At 37.7% G+C, this 19,412-nt stretch overlaps 1 protein-coding gene across 7 annotated transcripts in view; it reads right to left on the bottom strand.

The window, feature by feature from the left end:
* Positions 1–19,412, bottom strand: part of BDP1 (B double prime 1, subunit of RNA polymerase III transcription initiation factor IIIB) — a 119,893-nt gene that overhangs the window by 55,749 nt on the left and 44,732 nt on the right. For all 7 annotated transcript variants that reach the window (XR_004026694.1, XM_030798087.1, XM_030798088.1 and 4 more), the window contains 9 exons: positions 16,373–16,464; positions 15,253–15,445; positions 13,265–13,395; positions 7,214–8,948; positions 5,958–6,145; positions 4,998–5,220; positions 3,277–3,455; positions 2,126–2,336; positions 642–772 (listed from right to left, as the gene is read on the bottom strand). Coding sequence is in view for 6 of the 7 variants with exons in the window: in XM_030798087.1 (XP_030653947.1) it covers positions 642–772; positions 2,126–2,336; positions 3,277–3,455; positions 4,998–5,220; positions 5,958–6,145; positions 7,214–8,948; positions 13,265–13,395; positions 15,253–15,445; positions 16,373–16,464 (3,083 nt within the window). In the remaining variant the exon portion in view is untranslated. The remainder of the gene's footprint in view (positions 1–641; positions 773–2,125; positions 2,337–3,276; positions 3,456–4,997; positions 5,221–5,957; positions 6,146–7,213; positions 8,949–13,264; positions 13,396–15,252; positions 15,446–16,372; positions 16,465–19,412) is intronic.

Raw genomic sequence — 19,412 nt, 5'->3', positions numbered from 1 at the left:
TCTTCACCCTACTAGCTCATCTCAATTAAAAGATATCATTCTTACCATTTGGCTTTGATGTAGTTACCTCTAAATATAGTATACAGTAAGTATACTTTATAGCACTACCTATTAATGAATTTTAGTCAGTAGGTTATAAACTTCTTTTCTTTTTTTTATTTGTTATTTTTATAGAGAAGAGTCTCACTATGTTGCCCAGGCTGGTCATGAACTCCTGGACTCAAGCGATTCTCTTGTCTTGGATTCCCAAAGTGCTGGGATTACAGGCGCGAACCACTGCGCCTGGCCTAAATTTCTAAAAAAGATACAAAGAACTAAGAATCTTTGTCTACTATTAAAAATTTAGTTTTGGTACCAAAAAGTAGGATGCTTGTCAAACTTTTCAGAGAAATTACATATACTTAAGGGAATACCATATACTTAAGAATATCATATACTTAAGAGAATATCAGCCATGCAATTCATACAGTATTCGAGAAGCAGATCTAAAAGACTCTAGTAGCAAAAGTATTTATTACTTTATCCTTTTAACATTTTCAGGATGTGATGTTATTAATATATAAAGTCAACTATGTAAAAATATAAAAAATATAACTTTAATCTTTGAAAAGTCTTGTTTTTCTCATTAAAAGCAAACTCACCTGATTGTTTCATTTGTTTTGTTAACATGAAGGTTTTCTACAAGAACCACCTGACTTTGATTTTCATACATTCTGTGTTCTGGAACTGCGGAGGATGGAACTTCAATTTCAGTTTCAATTTGAGAATTTGACTGAAAAGACAAAAACATATTAGTATGTTATTTTTATAGCAGAATATACCTCTTAAAATATTTCCACCATTAAGAAAGATATTTAGTTTTTTAAAATCCCTTTTCTTTTTTAAATTTTTATTTATTTATTTCGAGATAGTCTCATCATATTGCCCAGGCTGGTCTCAAACTCCTAGGCTCAAATGATCCTCCTTCCTCAGCCTCCCGAGTAACTGGGATTACAGGCACATACCACCATGGGTGGTTAATACTTTAAAATTAGTTTCAAACTGGATATGTAATGTTCACATTCTGTTGCCAAAACAAGGATGCCTAGTTCAGAGAAAAGTTTCAAAGATTATTGCAGTAATATGTTTACATAATACTTTGAAAACTATAATAGTCACCTGCTATGAAATTAAAAATAAAGTTTAATTTTTTTTTTTAAGAAAGAGCTTTTTGGTTCAAATAAAGATTATTTTAAATCTAGACTTTGCATTGTTAAACAGAAAAATAAGAACTACCTAAAATGAACATTTTTAGGCATTACACTACTTAGACTTTTTCCCTAATACCAAAAGACCCATCAATAAGAGATTAAACTGTTATTCAAAACAGCATGTTACACAGCAAAAATGATGTAACTAACATATTTCTTGATCCAGAAAGCCACTTAACATAGTATTAAGTGAATAACAGAAAGTTGTAATATGTAATGACTTTATTGTTTAAATTTGCATAAGTGTGCACATATGTGTGCATGGAAACAGATCCAGTAAGATAGGTCAAAAGGTTTTCAGTGGTTACCTCAGAGTAAGATTTGTGGTATTTGTTATATTATTTTGTCCTAATGGAACATTTTATGATGAATAGCTTCATTAATTAGAAAAGAAATAAATCTATTTTCACTTAAAAAAAAAAAAATCCGGCCGGGCGCGGTGGCTCACGCTTGTAATCCCAGCACTTTGGGAGGCCGAGGCGGGCGGATCACGAGGTCAGGAGATCGAGACCATGGTGAAACCCCGTCTCTACTAAATATACAAAAAATTAGCCGGGCGTGGTGGCGGCCGCCTGTAGTCCCAGCTACTCGGAGAGGCTGAGGCAGGAGAATGGCGTGAACCCGGGAGGCAGAGCTTGCAGTGAGCGGAGATTGCGCCACTGCACTCCAGCCTGGGCGACAGAGCAAGACTCCATCTCAAAAAAAAAAAAAAAAAAAAAAAAAATCCAGAAGAGCAAATCTGAAACAAAACTGGAAACTGTATTCATTGAGTAGAATAAGTGCCAGATGCCTGTATTTCTAAGCTATGTCTGAGCTATAACTTGATATTTTAAATGCATTAAAAGGCTCAATTTAATTACATAACAATAACTCACCACAGTTAAGACTTTGTTTTCAGTTTCATCTTTCGGTAATATTGTTCTTTCTTCCTTAATTATGCCTTTGGCTTCACCTTTGTCTACTATTTGCCTCTGTCCTGTCTTTCTTACATTTGGTCTCGGTCTCTGAAGTCGGCCTCTTACTCGTCGAGCAGTTTGGATAACACTTTCCTTCATTTCTTGCTGGAAAGTGTTTATATTATTAGTCCTAAACAAGGGGACAGGGAGAAAGGCAGGGTGCTTGACTGTAAAAAGCTGAAAACTAACGTAAAAATGCAAAATATGGATCTCCTCTAATAAACACTCTAAAAAGTACTCTGTATCATTAAAGGGAAATTGCTTTCTGATTATAAACATCTTACTTTACAAAAGAAAACAGTTATTTCAATTCTCAAAAAGTAATAAACTTATATAATATGCCTAGAGTGGCTAAATATACAGATAGAATGGTGGTTGCCAGGAGCTGGAAGAAGAGGAGAATGAGTCAGTATTTAATGGGTAGAGAGTTTCATTTTACGAAGATGAAAAAGAAAGTCTAGAGATGAATGGTGGTGGCAACGGGACAACAATGTGAATACACTTAATGCCACTGTACATTAAAAAATAGTTAAAACGGTGAATTTTATGTTATGTGTATACCAATTTTTAAAAGGTAATGAATATATATAGCTTATATACATACAGGCTGAGTAGCCCTCATCCAAAATGCTTAGGACCAGAAATGTTTCAGATTTCAGATTTTTTTAGATTTGGAAATATTTGCATTATACTTATCAGTTGAGCATCCCTACTTTGAAAATCCAAAATGCTCCACTGGGCATTTCTTTGAGCATCACGTCAGCTCTCAAAAAGTTTTAAACTGTGGCGCATTTCAGAATTTTTTATTAGGGATGCTCAACCTGTAGTTTTTAAATGCATTGCTTTGTATAGGCTCTTTCACAGCTGACAATGCAGATAAGCAGGCAACCATTAGAAGGTGTTGAATTCAATCTGATATTATATTTTAGGCAGTCTGCTATATCAATAAAATTAAACCAATATTCTTTATGTTCACTTTTTAAATGCATTAACATATCTCAATAAAAATTGGAAATATTTAAAAGAAGTATCTCTCTTATTTTATACTGTCAAAGAAAATCACTGTTTACCCCACAGAAACAACTAAGTCATTTTCCTGGACTAGTGCTGACTGAGACTTCTCTTTAGGTTCACAAGAATTTGAAGGTGAAAGGTTCCTTTCAGTCTGTGTACATGGCAATATCACAGCCTCCTCATTCCTGTGATCTGATGTGTCTTTGTCCTTTGATATCATTAGGGAAGCTTCATCCTAAAAGACAGAAAAAAAATTTCTTTCAGGGTTGCTAAAAGTACAAATAAGAACTTTACAAGTATAAACTGATATCATGTTTGTAAAGAACAATAGGGTAGTCTATACCAAAATTCTAAATTCCCAGCAATTCCACTTCTAGAAATGTATCTTACAAATACTCAACAAGTAGAAATATACACACAAAAATATTTATTGTAACAATTTAAGCACCACCTCCCTCACCGGGAAAGACAAACAAAAAATCAGAAAAAAGACAGATCTATCATTAGGAGACGGAATAAATAAATTTTAATTTCTTTACAATGCAATAGTACCTAATCATTTAAAAGAAGATATATCTCTTTGTACTGATCTAAAAAGAAGCTCACAACACTGTTAAGTGGAAAAATCAGAAAGCAAGAATTAATGTCCTTTTGGAAAACAATAAAAATACCTTCCCATTTTATTATAACTGTAAGATGAAAAAGTATAAGTGGATATATTCAAAATTGCTGTATGATTAACTTGGGGGAAAGGGATGTGACATTATAAAAGACTCTCATTTTTTAGAATACATATATTTTTCCAAATTGAAATTTGTATAATCAGAAAGTATAATACAAATATAACTTATCTTTTATGAATATAAGCTTAGGAGAAATAGTACAAATGTTGATGCACAGTAAAGTACTGAGCTATTTTAAGATGCCAAGTAAGAATTTTAATTCTAAAAAGGACTTCCACTGAATGTGGAAAACATTCAGTTTATAATTATTCATTTCATTTCAATGTTTTTGATGGTATGTCAAACAATCTTAATCTGTTATGGACCAAGTTAATAAAGTAAATAAAATATCACCTTTAACTCAAATCAAGCTTTTAATTCTTCATTTCACCTTCACAACAGAGTGAAATAAAAAACGATTATTCTCGCCGGGCACCATGGCTCAGCATAATCCCAGCACTTTGGGAGGCCAAAGCAGGCGGATCACAAGGTCAGGAATTCAAGATCAGCCTGGCCAACATAGTGAAACCCCGTCTCTACTAAAAATACAAAAAAAAAAAAAAAAATTAGCTGGGCATGGCGGCACGCGCCTGTAGTCCCAGCATTCAGGAGGCTGAGGCAGGAGAATTGCTTGAACCCGGGAGGTGGGTTGCAGTGAGCCAAGATCACGCCACTGCACTCCATCTTGGGAAGAGTGAGACTTCATCTCAAAAAAAAATAAAAATAAAAAAATAAAAAAAATAAAAAACTACTATTGTCATTTTTTCTATGAAGAAAATTGTTTAATCGATGGTCACATAGCCAGAACTGGAACCAGAGCCCAGACCTCCTGAACGCTTTCCCACAACACGCTTGCCCATTATCAGATATCTGAGATTCTTACACAAATTATGTGGAATAATGAGGCACATTAAGCATGGGAGCAATATCACATGCAGCAAAAATTACACAGAAATATTTGTAAAATTTTAATGCCAGGTGCTTTTAGTAGTCCTAATAACTTAAAAAAAAAAAAAAAACCCACACACAGAACTTCCATCTTAAATATCACTCACATGTTGAGAAGGGAGAGTATCAGCTTGTTCATTATTTTCTTGCATCACAATAGTCTCCATTTTCTTGGTTTCTGATTTCTTCCCATATATACATTTTGCTGATTCTGTAGTCTCTCTCTTCAAAGCTGCTCTTGCTAAGTTTGGTTTTGGTCTTTTGAATCGGCTCCTCACAAAAGGTGCTGTTTTAATTTCAAGTGGCTTCTGTTCTTGAGGAAGAGATTTGCTTTTGGAACAAGGATTATCAAGCTTTAGAATGAACTGAAGGGGCAGTGGAAACAGAGTCTCAGTACAACCTTAGGGATTGGCAGTAAACATTTAATTTTTTTTTTCTTTTTGGAGACAGGGTCTTGTTCTGTCCCCGAGGCTGGAGTGCAATGACACAATCATAGCTCACTGCAGCCTTGACCTCCGCGGGCTCAGGTGATCCTCCCATCTGTAGCTGGGACTACAGGTATGTGCCACCACACCCAGCTAGTTTTTGTTTTTTTTATTTTATAGAGATGGGGTTTCTACAGCCTGTTGCCTAGGCTGGTCTCAAACTCCTAGGCTCAAAGGATCCACCCACCTCAGCCTCCCAAACTGCTAGGATTACAGGTGTGAGCCACCATACTTGGCCTAATTCTAATTGTTAACAGGAAAACAAATCGAACTATCTGGCAGATCCTGAAAACCATGAGTGGTACAATCCAGGTACGAGCCTAGGAATTATACCATCTCTGCACAAAGAAAATATGAGTCTATCAAACCTGTATTGATTTAAGACTGTTACATACAATTTTGTATGTCAGTAACTTTCACAACTGACTGTCAGAGTGACCTCAATCCTCTCTCCCAGTCTTTCCAAAACTATCTTAAAATCTCTAACACTATCCTGTACATGTTATACCTTGAGACCTCACTTAGTTTAACATAATCTGCAACTATAACTTAGTATCTTTTTCTTTAAAAACACACTTGTACCTTAAATTAATATCTGAAAACTGCTCTGGAACATCTGGAGATTGAAACCCCTGGACGTCTGTTTTATCAGATTCATGAGCCTGTGAAGAAATCTTGAAATGACTGAAGTGACTTGATACTTCTTTTTCAGAATTTCTTTTTTCTTCTACAGGTGTGTGCATCATCGACAGTACTTCACTGCTAATGTTCTAGAGGAACAGTCATAGTAAATCAGCACAAATAAAAGAGTATTTAAACACCTTATATATTTAAAACAAAAGTCTATTAAATTCTAAACACTTTCCTTTAAAACTTTAGAAGTTTTAATTTTTAAATAAAATTTAATTTCCAAATGTTAAAACTTGGAATTCAGGAAACCCTTTTATGTTGCATATTATTACTTTTCCAAACCACAAATGTCATTACCTATTTTTAAAAGCTAGAAAAAAAAAAAATCCTTGAAAATGTTAGAAGATCATGAACTTCAAAGTAACTTGAAAAAACAAAAAGAACTTTTAGAAGTGAAGTAAGTCAGGTGGGGCAAGAAATAAAAACAGATGCAGATGTGGCCAAAAGAAATAATGTGTGTTCATGCTAGGGTTAGTACAAATTCAGTCTAATTTCCTATTCTTCTTTTACCTAAAAGAGTAACTTCAAATGACATTACAAACAGTAACATTTTGAGATCTCAAACCTAAGCCAAAAGAAAAGTTTGATCCTTGCCCGTCTGACTTAGAGAAAAAAAAAATAGTAATAATAGTGACTTTTTCACAGTTGGAAATTATTTTCTTTTTGAGACAGGGTATCACTGTGTCACCCAGGGTGGAGTACAATGGCACAATCACAGCTCACTGCAGCCTCAACCTCCAGGGCTCAAGTGATCTTCTCACCTCAGCCTCCCAAGTAGCTGGGACTACAGGCTTGCACCTCGTTATTATATTTTATTTTTCTTTTATTTTATTTTGTCTTATTTTTTGTAGAGACAAGGTCTCTCTATGTTGCCCAGGCTGGTCTCAAACTCCTGGGCTCACATAATCCTTCCACCTTGGCCTCCCAAAATGTTGGGTTTAGAGGTGTGCCCAGCCTAAGTTATCGTTTTAAAAAAGAACATACAGTTTCTTCAAGGCACTGAAACATAGAAACTTAGGGCTACAAGACTTTAGACTTTTAGAGACTTTTAAGTGCTGTTGGACTTAAGGACAAAATAATCATGGAATTATTTCTTTCCTCTGAAAAAAGCATTCAAAAAAACTTTTAAAGGACAGAAAAATACATACTTGAATATCTAGTGAAGGCATAGCACTGCAGTCACTGCTACCGCTCTGCATTAAATTTGTCTCAGTTTGTCTTGAGGTACTGGTCTCCTCTAGTTCATTTTCCCTTGGAGAAATGTCTGTTTTTCCAGTTTTTTTCAATTCTGCCACCTTTTCCTCGGTAACACAGATCTCTTCAGATCCTCTCTCTCTAAAATTTTCTCTTCCAGTTTCTTTCAAATCTGCCTCCATTTCTTCCAAATCTGCCTCCATTTCTTCCAAATCTGCCTCCATTTCTTCAATGACAGCCATCTTTCCTGATACGTTCTCCATCATGGGAATGTCTCTTTTTCCAGTTTCTTTCAAATCAAACTCCTTTTCCCTTACAGCACTGATCTCTGCTAGCACCTTTTCCCTTTGAGAAATTTCTTCTCTAATTTCTTTCAAATCTGTCTCCATTTTACCTACAGGCTTGACCTCCTCTGGGCCATTTTCCTGTGGCGATATTTCTCTTTCAGTTTCTTCCAAATCTATCTCTATTACCTCAGCAGCATCAATCACCTCTGGTATCTTCTCCCTTGGGGAACTCTCTCTTCCAGTTGCTTTCAAATATATCTCCATTTCATCTACAGGCTTGACCTCCTCTGGGCCATTTTCCTCTGGGGATATTTTTCTTCTTCCAGTTTCTTTCAGATCTTTGTCTATTTCCTCAGTGGCATCAATCGCCTCTGGTGTCTTCTCCCTTGGGGAAATGTCCCTTCCGGTTACTTTCAAATCTGTTTCCATTTCACCTAGAGGCTTAACCTCCTCTAGGCCATTTTCCTGTGGGGATATTTCTCTTTCAGTTTCTTCCAAATCTATCTTTACTTCCTCAATGGCATCAATCACCTCTAGTGTCTTCTCCTTTGGGGAACTCTCTCTTCCAGTTGCTTTCAAATCCGTATCCATTTTACCTAGAGGCTTAACCTCCTCTAGGCCATTTTCCTGTGGGGATACTTCTCTTTCAGTTTCTTCCAAATCTATCTCTATTTCCTCAGTAGCATCAATCACCTCTGGTGTCTTCTCCCTTGGAGAACTCTCTCTTTCAGTTGCTTTCAAATCTGTCTCCATTTCAGCTACAGGCTTGACCTCCTCTGGGCCATTTTCCTTTGGGGATATTTTTCTTCTTCCTGTTTCTTCCAAATCTTTGTCTATTTCCTCAGTGGCATCAGTTACCTCTGGTGTCTTCTCCCTTGGGGAACTCTCATTTCCAGTTGCTTTCAAATCTGTCTCCATTTCACCTACAGGCTTGACCTCCTCTGGGCCATTTTTCTGTGGGGGTATTTCTCTTCTTCCAGTTTCTTCCAAATCTTTGTCTATTTCCTCAGTGGCATCAATAACCTCTGGTGTCTTCTCCCTTAGACAAATCTCTCTTCCCGTTGCTTTCAAACCTGTCTCCATTTCCATGGTGACATCAATCACATCTAGAATCTTCTCCCTGGAAGAAATGGCTCTTCTTCCAGTTTCTTTTAAATCGGACTGCATTTCTTTAGTATTAATCTCTGCTGGTACCATCTCCTTTGGTGAGGTGTCTAGTCTTACAGTTTCTCTAAATGCTGCTGCCATTTCCCCAGAGGCAAGAATCTTCTCTAGTACCTCTTCCTTTGAGGAAATTTCTCTTCTTCCAGTTCCTCTTCCTATATTTGGCTTTGGTTTCTGAAATCGAGTCCTTAGAATTGGGACTTGGTTAAGTTTATTTGCCTTATTATTCTCTTGAACGCTATAAAAAAAAGGGGGGGGGCACACAATCAAGTTTTAAACCAGACTACTTGCTGAAGAGATGATGTTTGAGAAATCACTACAGAAACACCAGAAACTTTCACCTTTCAAAACCGATTTTACATAAGATTTCCTATACAGATAGTTCTCTAAAAGCTTGTTATTTCATAATATAAGTAAAGAATAAAAGGACAGACTAAATACACAATAATACTTTGCTGAATGCTACTGGGCACACAACCACTATCCAAAACAAGCACCTTGCTCTCCAGAAAAGCAGCAGCACTTTTTGTTTTGCTTTCTGTTTATTATAATAGATGGTAAAATCAATAAACATATAAATGAATGAAAGGGCTTTTAAATGACTGGTTAGGAAAAGTTATTAATATTGGGCAAAAGCTAGATCAAATGAAACACTAGATTAGATTTATTCGGCCATGTCAGACTGAACAGGTATATAACTATATATTCAATAGCTTAAAAAAAGACGTATTGAGCTGGGCACGATGCTTCATGCCTGTACTCCTAGCACTTCAGGAGGCTGAAGCAGATGGCTTGAGCCCAGGAGTTTTTGGTAGAAATCCCATCTCTACCAAAAAAAACAAAATTAGTCAGGTGAGGTGGCATTCACCTGTAGTCCCAGCTATTCAGGAGGCTGAGGTGGGAGGATCACCTGAGCCCAGGAAGGATGAGGCTGCAGTAAGCCATGATCATACCACTGCACTCCAGACTGGGCGACAGAGCAAGATCCTGTCTCCAAACAACCAAAAAACAAAACAAATAAGCAAAAGATTTACTTAAAAGTATGCTAGGCTGGGCATGGTGGCTCAGCCTGTAATCCCAGCATTTTGGAAGGCTGAGACAGGCGGATCACTTAAGGTCAAGAGTTCGAGACCAGCCTGGCCAACATGGTGAAACCCTGTCTCTACTGAAAATACAAAAATTAGCAGGGCGTGGTGGCGTGCGCCTGTAATCTCAGCTACACAGGAGGCTGAAGCAGGAAAATAGCTGGAACCCAGGAGGCAGAGGTTGCAGTGAGCCAAGATCATGCCACTGCACTCCAGCCTGGGCAACAGAGCAAGACTCTGTCTGAAACAAAAACAAAAACAAAACCAAAAACAAAACAACAAAAGTATGCTATTGCTTGTTTCAACTTCTTTAGGTCCTAAACTATCCTTCCTCACTGAAATAACTGTTTTCAATAATGCAATTTTTGATACTGTAAGACAGGTCCTTAGGAATAAGACTGCTTTTCAAATTGTACTTGTTTACATAACTTAAGTGTTTATATCCATCATTAACTTTAGTAATTGACAACATTAAATGTAAAATTAATAGCAATCAATAAAGGAAATTTAATTTGATTAGTCCTGAATGGACTGCATTCCATTTTTTGATTTATGATACTTTTCATCTCCATCCAGAAACATCTAGCTTTTAGTGAGATTATTATGCTAGCAATCTTGGTTTGGGTATCATGGGAAGAGATAAACTATCTTTATAAAGTCACATTTTGAAAATAGGCATATTATTTAAACATATAAATGCTTGAAGCAAAGGCTTTATTAATAATTTCATTATTTCCATAACAGTTCAGATTGTAAGATACAGATATGCAATGTTATAATTATATTCTATGTGCTTAGATTTTTTAAACTGCCATTCTAGCAAAGCATTAGATTGTTTCTAAGTAACAAAAGAAGTACAGAATTAACTGAAAGGCATTATCTGAGACTGGATATCAGATATAAAATTGAACTAGATTATTTCTCAACTTAAAATATACAGTGGATCTACAAACTTTCCTCAGATCACAAATTTGAGAAGAAAGGCAAAACAAGAGGATCACAAATGGAGAAAATAAGGTATGGAATGAGCACAAAACTATAAATGTGTTTTAAGGTCTGCATATGTGTTTTTCTAAAATACTGAGTTTAAGAATTTATAAAATATTCATGGCCAGGCGTGGTGGCTCACACCTATAATCCCAGCACTTTGGGAGTCCAAGAAGGAGGATCCCTTCAGCCCAGGAGTTCAAGACCAGCCTGGGCAACATGGCAAAACCCTGTCTCTACAAAAAAATTTAAAAATTAGCCAGATGTGGTGGTATGCACCTGCAGTCCCAGCTACTTGGGAGGCTGAGGCAAGAGGATCAATTGAGCCCAAAAGGTCAAGGCTGCAGTGAGCCATGATCACACCACTGCACTCCAGCCTGGGTGACAGAGCAAGACCCTGTCTTTAAAAAAATGTGTGTATGTGTGTATGTGTGTGTGTGTGTGTTTCAACTATATGTATGTTTCAAATATATATCTATATAAACCTCCAAACATCACCAATCATGACAAAAAACTTAAAATATTTATATGAAGTAGATAAGATGCGAAATTAACCTAGAAGATTAAATTTCAAAGAAATATTCACTAGTTTATCTAATAAAGTACCTTTTCTTTAATAGAGATGGGGTCTTGCTATGCTGTCCAGGCTTGTCTTGAGCTCCTGGCCTCAAGTGATCCTCCCGTCTCAGCCTCCCAAAGTGCTGGGATTATAGGTGTGAATCACCATGCCCAGCCTAAAGAATTTTTAATGCATTCTTTGAGAGACTGCTTTCCTACAATCTCTTTCTCTTACATAGCATCTTGAACAGGCCAACATATTTGGAGTAGGGGAGGGGGAAAACTTTGTTAGACATAGGTAGGTGTATAATTTGATAAAACACAGAATCTTAGAATTGCTTTTGAGGATTCTGGAGATTCAAAGGCTAGAAAGATCACATGACAAAGCAGAAATGACACTGCCCATGGAGAGGAAAGTTGTTGAGAACAGACTATTAGTTACAATGTCTATCAGTGTTCTAAAACCCAGAGGCCATTCAGAAAAGTTTAATTTTCTACCAAGCCACAGTATCTATTAATAGACTCTAGCTTAAACTGAAAAAATATAAATAAAAAGAATAATTTGTTAGCTATCTGTAATTAAAATCCGTATCAGAGATATGTAGCAAGCAATGTAGTCACACAAACTTCTACCTAGAGACTGTGTGCACATTAGTAACATAATCCGGGCAGTGGGGAGGAATAAGAAGCAAAGGAATAGTGAAGGCAACAAGAAATAGAGAAATTTTTTTGTCTTCCAATAAAGATCTTCAAAGTAGTTCAGGAAACCTAGCTTTCACTCTCAGGTTAGGTACTTTTCTTTTTTGGAGGGACAGGAGTCTGTCTCACTTTGTTGCCCTGGCTGGAGTAAAGTGGCCGAATCATAGCTCCCTGCACCTTCTAATTCCTGGGCTCAAGCAATCCTCTTCCTTCAGCCTTCCATGTAGCTAGATAGGCATTGAGCCACCATGCCCAGCTAGGTACTATTTAAATAGGCTAATACAGCTGTAAAAAAGTATAGCATAGGCTAGCCTTTAAATTTAAAGACTGGTAAAATATTAATTACTGAAACTGGACAGCAGGTATATGGGAGTCCACTACCGCGCTTTTGCGCACATTAAACATTTCCAAAATGAAAAGTTGAAATAGTATACCAGTAATTCCATCAGCCTGGCTTGGTACCCTCCAAGGAAGAAATAAAAAATAGAAAAGACTTTGACTATAAGCAGTATGGGTTTCTATACATAAATTTTAAATAAAATTTATAAATCTTAAATAAAGGCAATATGTGCTCAATCTAATTCCAAAGAAACAAATATTTTAAAAATAAGTAGCATTTTACATTTGAACAAAAACATATACTTTAATATGCATGTTAAGTGACAAGGCTGGCTGGGCGTGATGGCTCACACCTGTAATCCCAGCACTTTAGGAGGCCGAGGCAGGTAGATCACTTGAGGTCAGGAGTTCGAGACCAACCTGGCCAACATGGTAAAACCCTGTCTCTACTAAAAATACAAAAATTAGCTGGGCTTGGTGGCAGGCACCTGTAATCCCAGCTACTCGGGAGGCTGAGGCAGGAGAATCGCTTGAACCTGGGAGGCAGTGGTTGCAGTGAGCTGAGATTATACTCCAGCCTGGGCAACAAGAGTGAAACTCCGTCTCAAAAAATAAAAAGTAAAATAAAATAAAATAAAGTGGTAAGGCTATTCATATTAACTCAAGTACTAGTTTATGATGAGTAGCTTTCTTCAAACCATCTGAGAAATTTACATAAAGGCTACAACATAAACTTTCTTGAAAGGTGAAGTTATATTTTTAAACACCACATAACTAGATATGCAGACAATAAATCCATCTAAATTGTTTCTGTTTTAAAAAACTGATTGATTTCTAAAACTTTTTACAAAATCCAAAGATTAAATATCAACAACATGATGCTTACCTTAGACATTCATTAAGAACCTTGGGCTTATCTGGCTGCACATTTTGAAAAGAATCATTTTTCTCAGGCTGTAATATGACATCTTCCTCTTCAAAATCTTTACATGATTTATCTTCCATGTGTTGAGGAGTCTTAAAAACAAACAAATTTTTCTAATGTTTTAGGTTTCACAATGAGGCATAACGGATTTCATTGAAAATGTTGTCCAATTTAAGAATAAAATGGTAAAAAATTCAATATTATAAAATGGTGACTTTAAAATACTTTTAATGTTTTTTCTTTAGCTATCTTAGAAAATTTCATGAGCTACTCCTTTTAGGATATCTTAAAGCCCCATTCTTTCCCTCCCAATCAAAAAACAAGTAACTGCCTTGGTTTCATCTGTTAGAAATACCCCTGTGGGGTCTATCTTTCTGAATTCTTTTGATTACTATAAATGCATTACAGATCATGGGAATTTTTTTTTCTTTTTGTTTTTGTTTTTGAGACGGAGTCTTGCTCGGTCACCCAGGCGGGAGTGCAGTGGCGCAATCTCAGCTCACTGCAAGCTCCGCCTCCCAGGTTCACACCATTCTCCTGCCTCAGCCTCCCGAGTAGCTGGGACTACAGGTGCCCACCACCACACCCAGCTAATGTTTTCGTATTTTTAGTAGAGACGGGGTTTCACCGTGTTAGCCAGGATGGTCTCGATCTCCTGACCTCGTGATCCGCCCACCTCGGCCTCCCAGAGTGCTAGGATTACAGACAGGCATGAGCCACCGCGCCTGGCCGGAATTTTTTTTTTTTTAAGACAGGGTCTCACTCTGTCACCCACGCTGGAGTGCAATGGCATAATTATAGATAGCTCACTGGAGGCTTGAACTCCTGGGCTCAGTTGATCCTTCTGCCTCAGCCTCCCAAGTAGCTTGGACTACAGAAGCACACCACCAAGCCCAGCTAATTAAAAAGATTTTTGTTTGTAGAGACAGAGTGTCACTATGTTGCCCGGACTGGTCTCAGACACCTGGCCTCAAGCAATCCTCTCACCTCGGCCTCCCAAAATGCTGGGATTACAGGCATGAGTCACCATGCCTGGCCTACAGACCATCGGAATTGTAAGAAATTGAAATCTCAAAACATGCCAACTTTTATCTTTATCACAAAGACTGTAAATAATCTAAAATTCAGTCTTTGTTCTTGGAATTGTATCTTAGTAGGGAGCTTTTAACATTTTATGCCGTTTAAGCCAATGTTAAAACTCACATACGTACTTATCTCTTCAAAAGAGAAGATTAATTCAAACATCCACTAAGTGATACGGAAAAGCAAGTCCAAATATGAAGTCAGGTGAAACAGATTATCTACCATGTAAATGCCCAAAACCTAAAATGACTTTACAACTAGCAGGGCTGCTGGCTATGAGATTTTGACCAAAAATATAATAAATGATGCACACAAATTGTGCAGTACTGTTTTTAAAAGGGGGTAAAGGGGTTGGGCACAGTGGCTCATGCCTGTAATCCTAGCACTTTGGGAGGCTGAGGCGGGTGGTCACCTGAGGTCAGGAGTTTGAGACCAGCCTGGCCAATATGGCAAAACACCATCTCTACTAAAAACACAAAAATTAGCCAGGCATGGTGGTGTGCAGCTGTAGTCGCACAACTAAAAATACAAAAACATTATAGATCATGTGAATTTTTTTTTTTTTTTTTTTTTGAGAGAGAGTCTTGCTCTGTCGCCCAGGCTGGAGTGCAGTGGCACGATCTCAGGTGGCTGAGGCAGGAGAATCACTTGAACCTGGGTGGCAGAGGTTGCAGTAAGGCAAGATTGCGCCACTGCATTCCAGCCTCGGCGACAGAGAGAGACTCCGTCATAAATAAATAAATACATGTATGTATGTATGTATGTATGTATGTATGTATGTATGTAAGTATGTGGGTGAAGGGAAGCTTATATTAAGGCTCATGTACTTGCTTAACAAAAACGTGAGGAGGAATCAGAGTACTTACATCTCTATCAGCACAGGATTCATTTTCATTCTTCTCTGCATTGGCCTCAATTTCTTCCTGTGATATGAGAATTTCTTTTCTTTCAGCAGCTTTACCTACATTTGGCTTTGGCTTTTGCAGTCGGCCCCTCACCTGTGCAGGTCTTAAAGCCTTTAGTTGACTCCCTTCCTGCAGACAAATTTTTTCACCCAAACTAGAACCACAAGGAAATAAAATTAATGTTTATTTTGAAGTCACCAATTTCCTTCTCCCTGGCATGAATAAGTAAACCATTTGGAATATGAAATAATTCACAAGTTTCCTGAAAAGACATAATCCGCCCGGGCGCAGTGGCTCACACCAGTAATCCCAGCACTTTGGGAGGCCGAGGTGGGCGGATCATTTGAGGTCAGAAGTTCGAAACCAGCCTGGCTGACATGGTTAAACCCGTCTCTACTAAAAATACAAAAATTAGCCAGGCGTGGTGGTGGGCGCCTGTAATATCAGATACTTGGGAGGCTGAGGCAGAAGAATCGCTTCAACCCAGGAGGCAAAGGTTGCAATGAGCAGAGAATGCACCATTACGCGACAGAGCGAGACTCCATCTCAAAAAAAAAAAAAAAAAAAAAAGACATAATCCTGGAAGCCCTCTTGAAAAAGCACTTTTAAATAGAATTTTATTAAAAAATTGGAAAAATCTACATCTGCCAAGCATAGAATACTACTCCTGACTAAGGATACTATAAAATAATGTAGAACTCCAGGGGATTAGTCCCAAATCATGGTATAAATGGTCATCCCTGGAAGAGCCCAGAATCCACCAGTCAGATTCACATTCTATTTTAGATTTCCATTTCAAGTTAAATATTCCCTTTTAAAATCTCTTAGTATAAATAAAATTATCCAGGGGCATATATTGTAAACATTCAAATGTAATGGCTAACTCAATAGACTCATAAAATTTATACAAGCAATATCAAGCAGAGAGAGTATTATTACTGTTTCAAAACCACCTATGGTTGAAAATGAACTTAAAGTATGCTGCTTGAAAATTAAATTCAGACCTTATTAAATAGAAAACAAATTATTACCATCATTCCTAAGAGTTACTTTTCTTTTTTACTACTTCCTGAATACTTACATAGATATAGTTTCAGCTTCTGGATTCTCTCTCTCTGTAGTCTCCATTCTCAAAATGTCCAATGTATTCCTTCTATCCTTTTCCACGTGGTTCTGTGAATTTAATTTGCTACAATTTATCTACTTACAATAAAAAGTTCAAACTTTGTAATAAATAAATGGAAATTAAAACAACAGAACTGGCCCAGCACGGTGGCTCAAGCCTGTAATTCTAGCACTTTGGGAGGCCAAGGCAGGCGGAATGCCTGAGCTCAGGAGTTCAAGACCAGCCTGGGGAACATGGTGAAACTGTCTCTACCAAAATACAAAAAATTAGCCAGGCATGGCAGCGTGAGCCTGTAGTCCCAGTTACTTGGGAGGCTAAGGCAGGAGAATTCCTTGAACACAAGAGGTAGAGATTGCAGTGAGCTGAGGTCACGCCACTATACTCCAGCCTGGGTGACAGAGTGAGACTCCATCTCAATAAATAAATAAATAAGAACTTCATTTTTTGTACTTCTAACTGGAGGAGATTTTCTAAAAATCCTAAATGCAGATGAGAATTTTTTTTTTTTTTTTTTGAGACAGGGTCATGCTCTGTCACCCAGGCTAGAGTACAGTGGCATGATCATAGCTCACTGTAGCCTTGACCTCCAAGACTCAGGTGATCTCCCACCTCAGCCTCCTGAGTAGCTGAGACTACAGGTGCACACTATGCCCAGCTAATTTTTTCATTTTTTGTAGAGACCGGATCTTGCCATGTTGCCCAGGCTTGTTTCAAATTCCTGGGCTCAGGTGATTAACCTGCCTCAGCCTCCCAAAGGGCTGGGCTTACAGGTGTGAGCCACCACACCTGGTGTACATTTTTTTTTTAAACAAAAATGGAATCACACTAAATATTTTAGAAAAATATTTCTGAAATGTTAATTACCAAAGGATACAAAACTGTACTAAAACCATGATTCAGTTGTGTAAAAGAAAATCTGTAAGGAGATATATGAAAAGATTGGCTGCATGTGAATAATGAAATTACAAGTATTAGAAGGAATGGCTGGGCACGGTGGCTCACACCTGTAATCCCAGCACTTTCGGAGGCTGAGGCAGGCAGATCACCTGAGGTGAGAAATTCAAGAGCAGCCTGGCTAACATGGTGAAACCCCGTTTCTATTAAATATACAAAAAATTAGCCAGGCATGGTGACACATGCCTGTAATCCCAGCCACTCAGGAGCCTGAGGCAGGGGAATCGCCTGAACCCAGGAGGCGGAGGTTGCTGTGAGCTGAAACTACACCATGCACTCCAGCTGGGGCAACAAGAGTGAAACTAAACCTCAAAAAAAAAAAAAAAGAAACAAGATTACAACACTTCAAAGAAAAAAAGGTAAAGAAAAAAATTACAAGTAATTTTTGTTTTAACTTTTACATGAATGTGTATTTTCCAAATTTTCTAGAATTCAATAAACATAAGATTAGAATAATATAACTGTACTACAAATATTATGACAAAAGATATTTCACAAAACAGGAAAAGAAGCAAACCAACATCTTAAAAAGTGTTTTAGTTAAAAAAAAAAATTATAACAATAGAATTCTGGAAAAGTTATAAGGAAACAGAAAGATTCATTTAGCAACATAAATAGATTATTTATGACTGTCAGTTTGACAATGCATAACAATTCAGGAGACTCAGACATACCAGAAAATTTTTTAAAGTAATAAAAATAACAATAACAAAAGACAATGCATAACAAGAATCATAAAAATATTTAAAACATTATTTGACCCAACGATCCCACCTGTCTCTAGAAATTTATACTGTTTCCTTGAGAAAGCCTTACTTACAAAATTGTTTGCTTCTAATGTACAAGAGTTAAAAAAACAAACAAAAATAGAAACAATCTGAACATCCATTAGTTGAGAACTGATTAGGTAAATCAATAACATGTTAACATGATACAGCTATTAAAAAGATCAATTGGACCCAAAAAAGTGTAAATTAATAGTTTCAAAGGAAAAGGGTTTTTTTTTTAATTTTTTATTTTTTTGAGACAGAGTTTTGCTCTGTTGCCCAGGCTGGAGGAGTGCAGTGGTGCAATCTTGGCTCAATGCAACCTCTTCCCTTCTGGGTACAAGTGGTTCTCTTGCCCCAAACTCCCGAGTAGTTGGGATTACAAGCATGTGTCACAACGCCCAGCTAATTTTTTTGGTATTTTTAGTAGAGATGGGGTTTCGCCATGTTGGCCAGGCTGGTATCAAACTCCTGGCCTAAAGTGAGCCACCGGCCTTGGCCTCCCAAAGTGCTGGGATTACAGGTGTGCGCCACTGTGGTCAGCTAAAAAAGGTTTTGGCAGAGCGCAGTGGCTCACCATGGTGAAACCTCGTCTCTACTAAAAATACAAAAATTGGCTGGGCGTAGAGGCGCATGCCTGTAATCACAGCTACTTGGAAGGCTGAGGCAGAAGAATTGCTTGAACCCAGGAGGCAGAGGTTGCAGTGAGCCAAGATCACGCCATCGCACCCCAGCCTGGGCAACAGGGCGAGACTCTGTCTCAAAAACAAAACAAAGAAAGAAAAAGGTTTTAAATATTATACACATTATGGTTAAAAATTATAGAAATGTGTGCATACATAAATAAAGTTATTGGCCAGGCATGGTGCCTTCACGCCTGTAATCCCAGCATTCTGAGAGGCAAATGCGCGCAGATCATTTGAGGTCAGGAATTCGAGACAAGCTTGGCCAACATGACAAAACCTCCTCTCAACTGAAAATACAAAAATTAGCTGGGCATGGTGGTGCATGCCTGCAATCCCAGCTACTTAGGAGGCTGAGGCACGAGAATAGCTTGAACCTGGGAGACAGAGGCTGCAGTGAGCCAGGATCATGCCATTGCACTCCAGCCTGGGCAACTGGGCGAGACCCTATGTCAAAAAAAAAAAAAAAAAAAAAAATAGAGGGCAGGCGTGATGGCTCACGCCTGTAATCCCAGCACTTTGGGAGGCTGAGGCAGGTGGATCACATCAGGTCAGGAGTTCGAGACCAGCCTGGCCAATGAGGTGAAACCC

The sequence above is a fragment of the Nomascus leucogenys genome, chromosome 18 (assembly GCF_006542625.1).
Source record: "Nomascus leucogenys isolate Asia chromosome 18, Asia_NLE_v1, whole genome shotgun sequence".
In the NCBI taxonomy this organism is placed as follows: Eukaryota; Metazoa; Chordata; class Mammalia; order Primates; family Hylobatidae; genus Nomascus; species Nomascus leucogenys.
The sequence above is the reverse complement of the archived record's forward strand: the minus strand, read 5'-3'. Positions and strand labels throughout refer to the sequence as shown.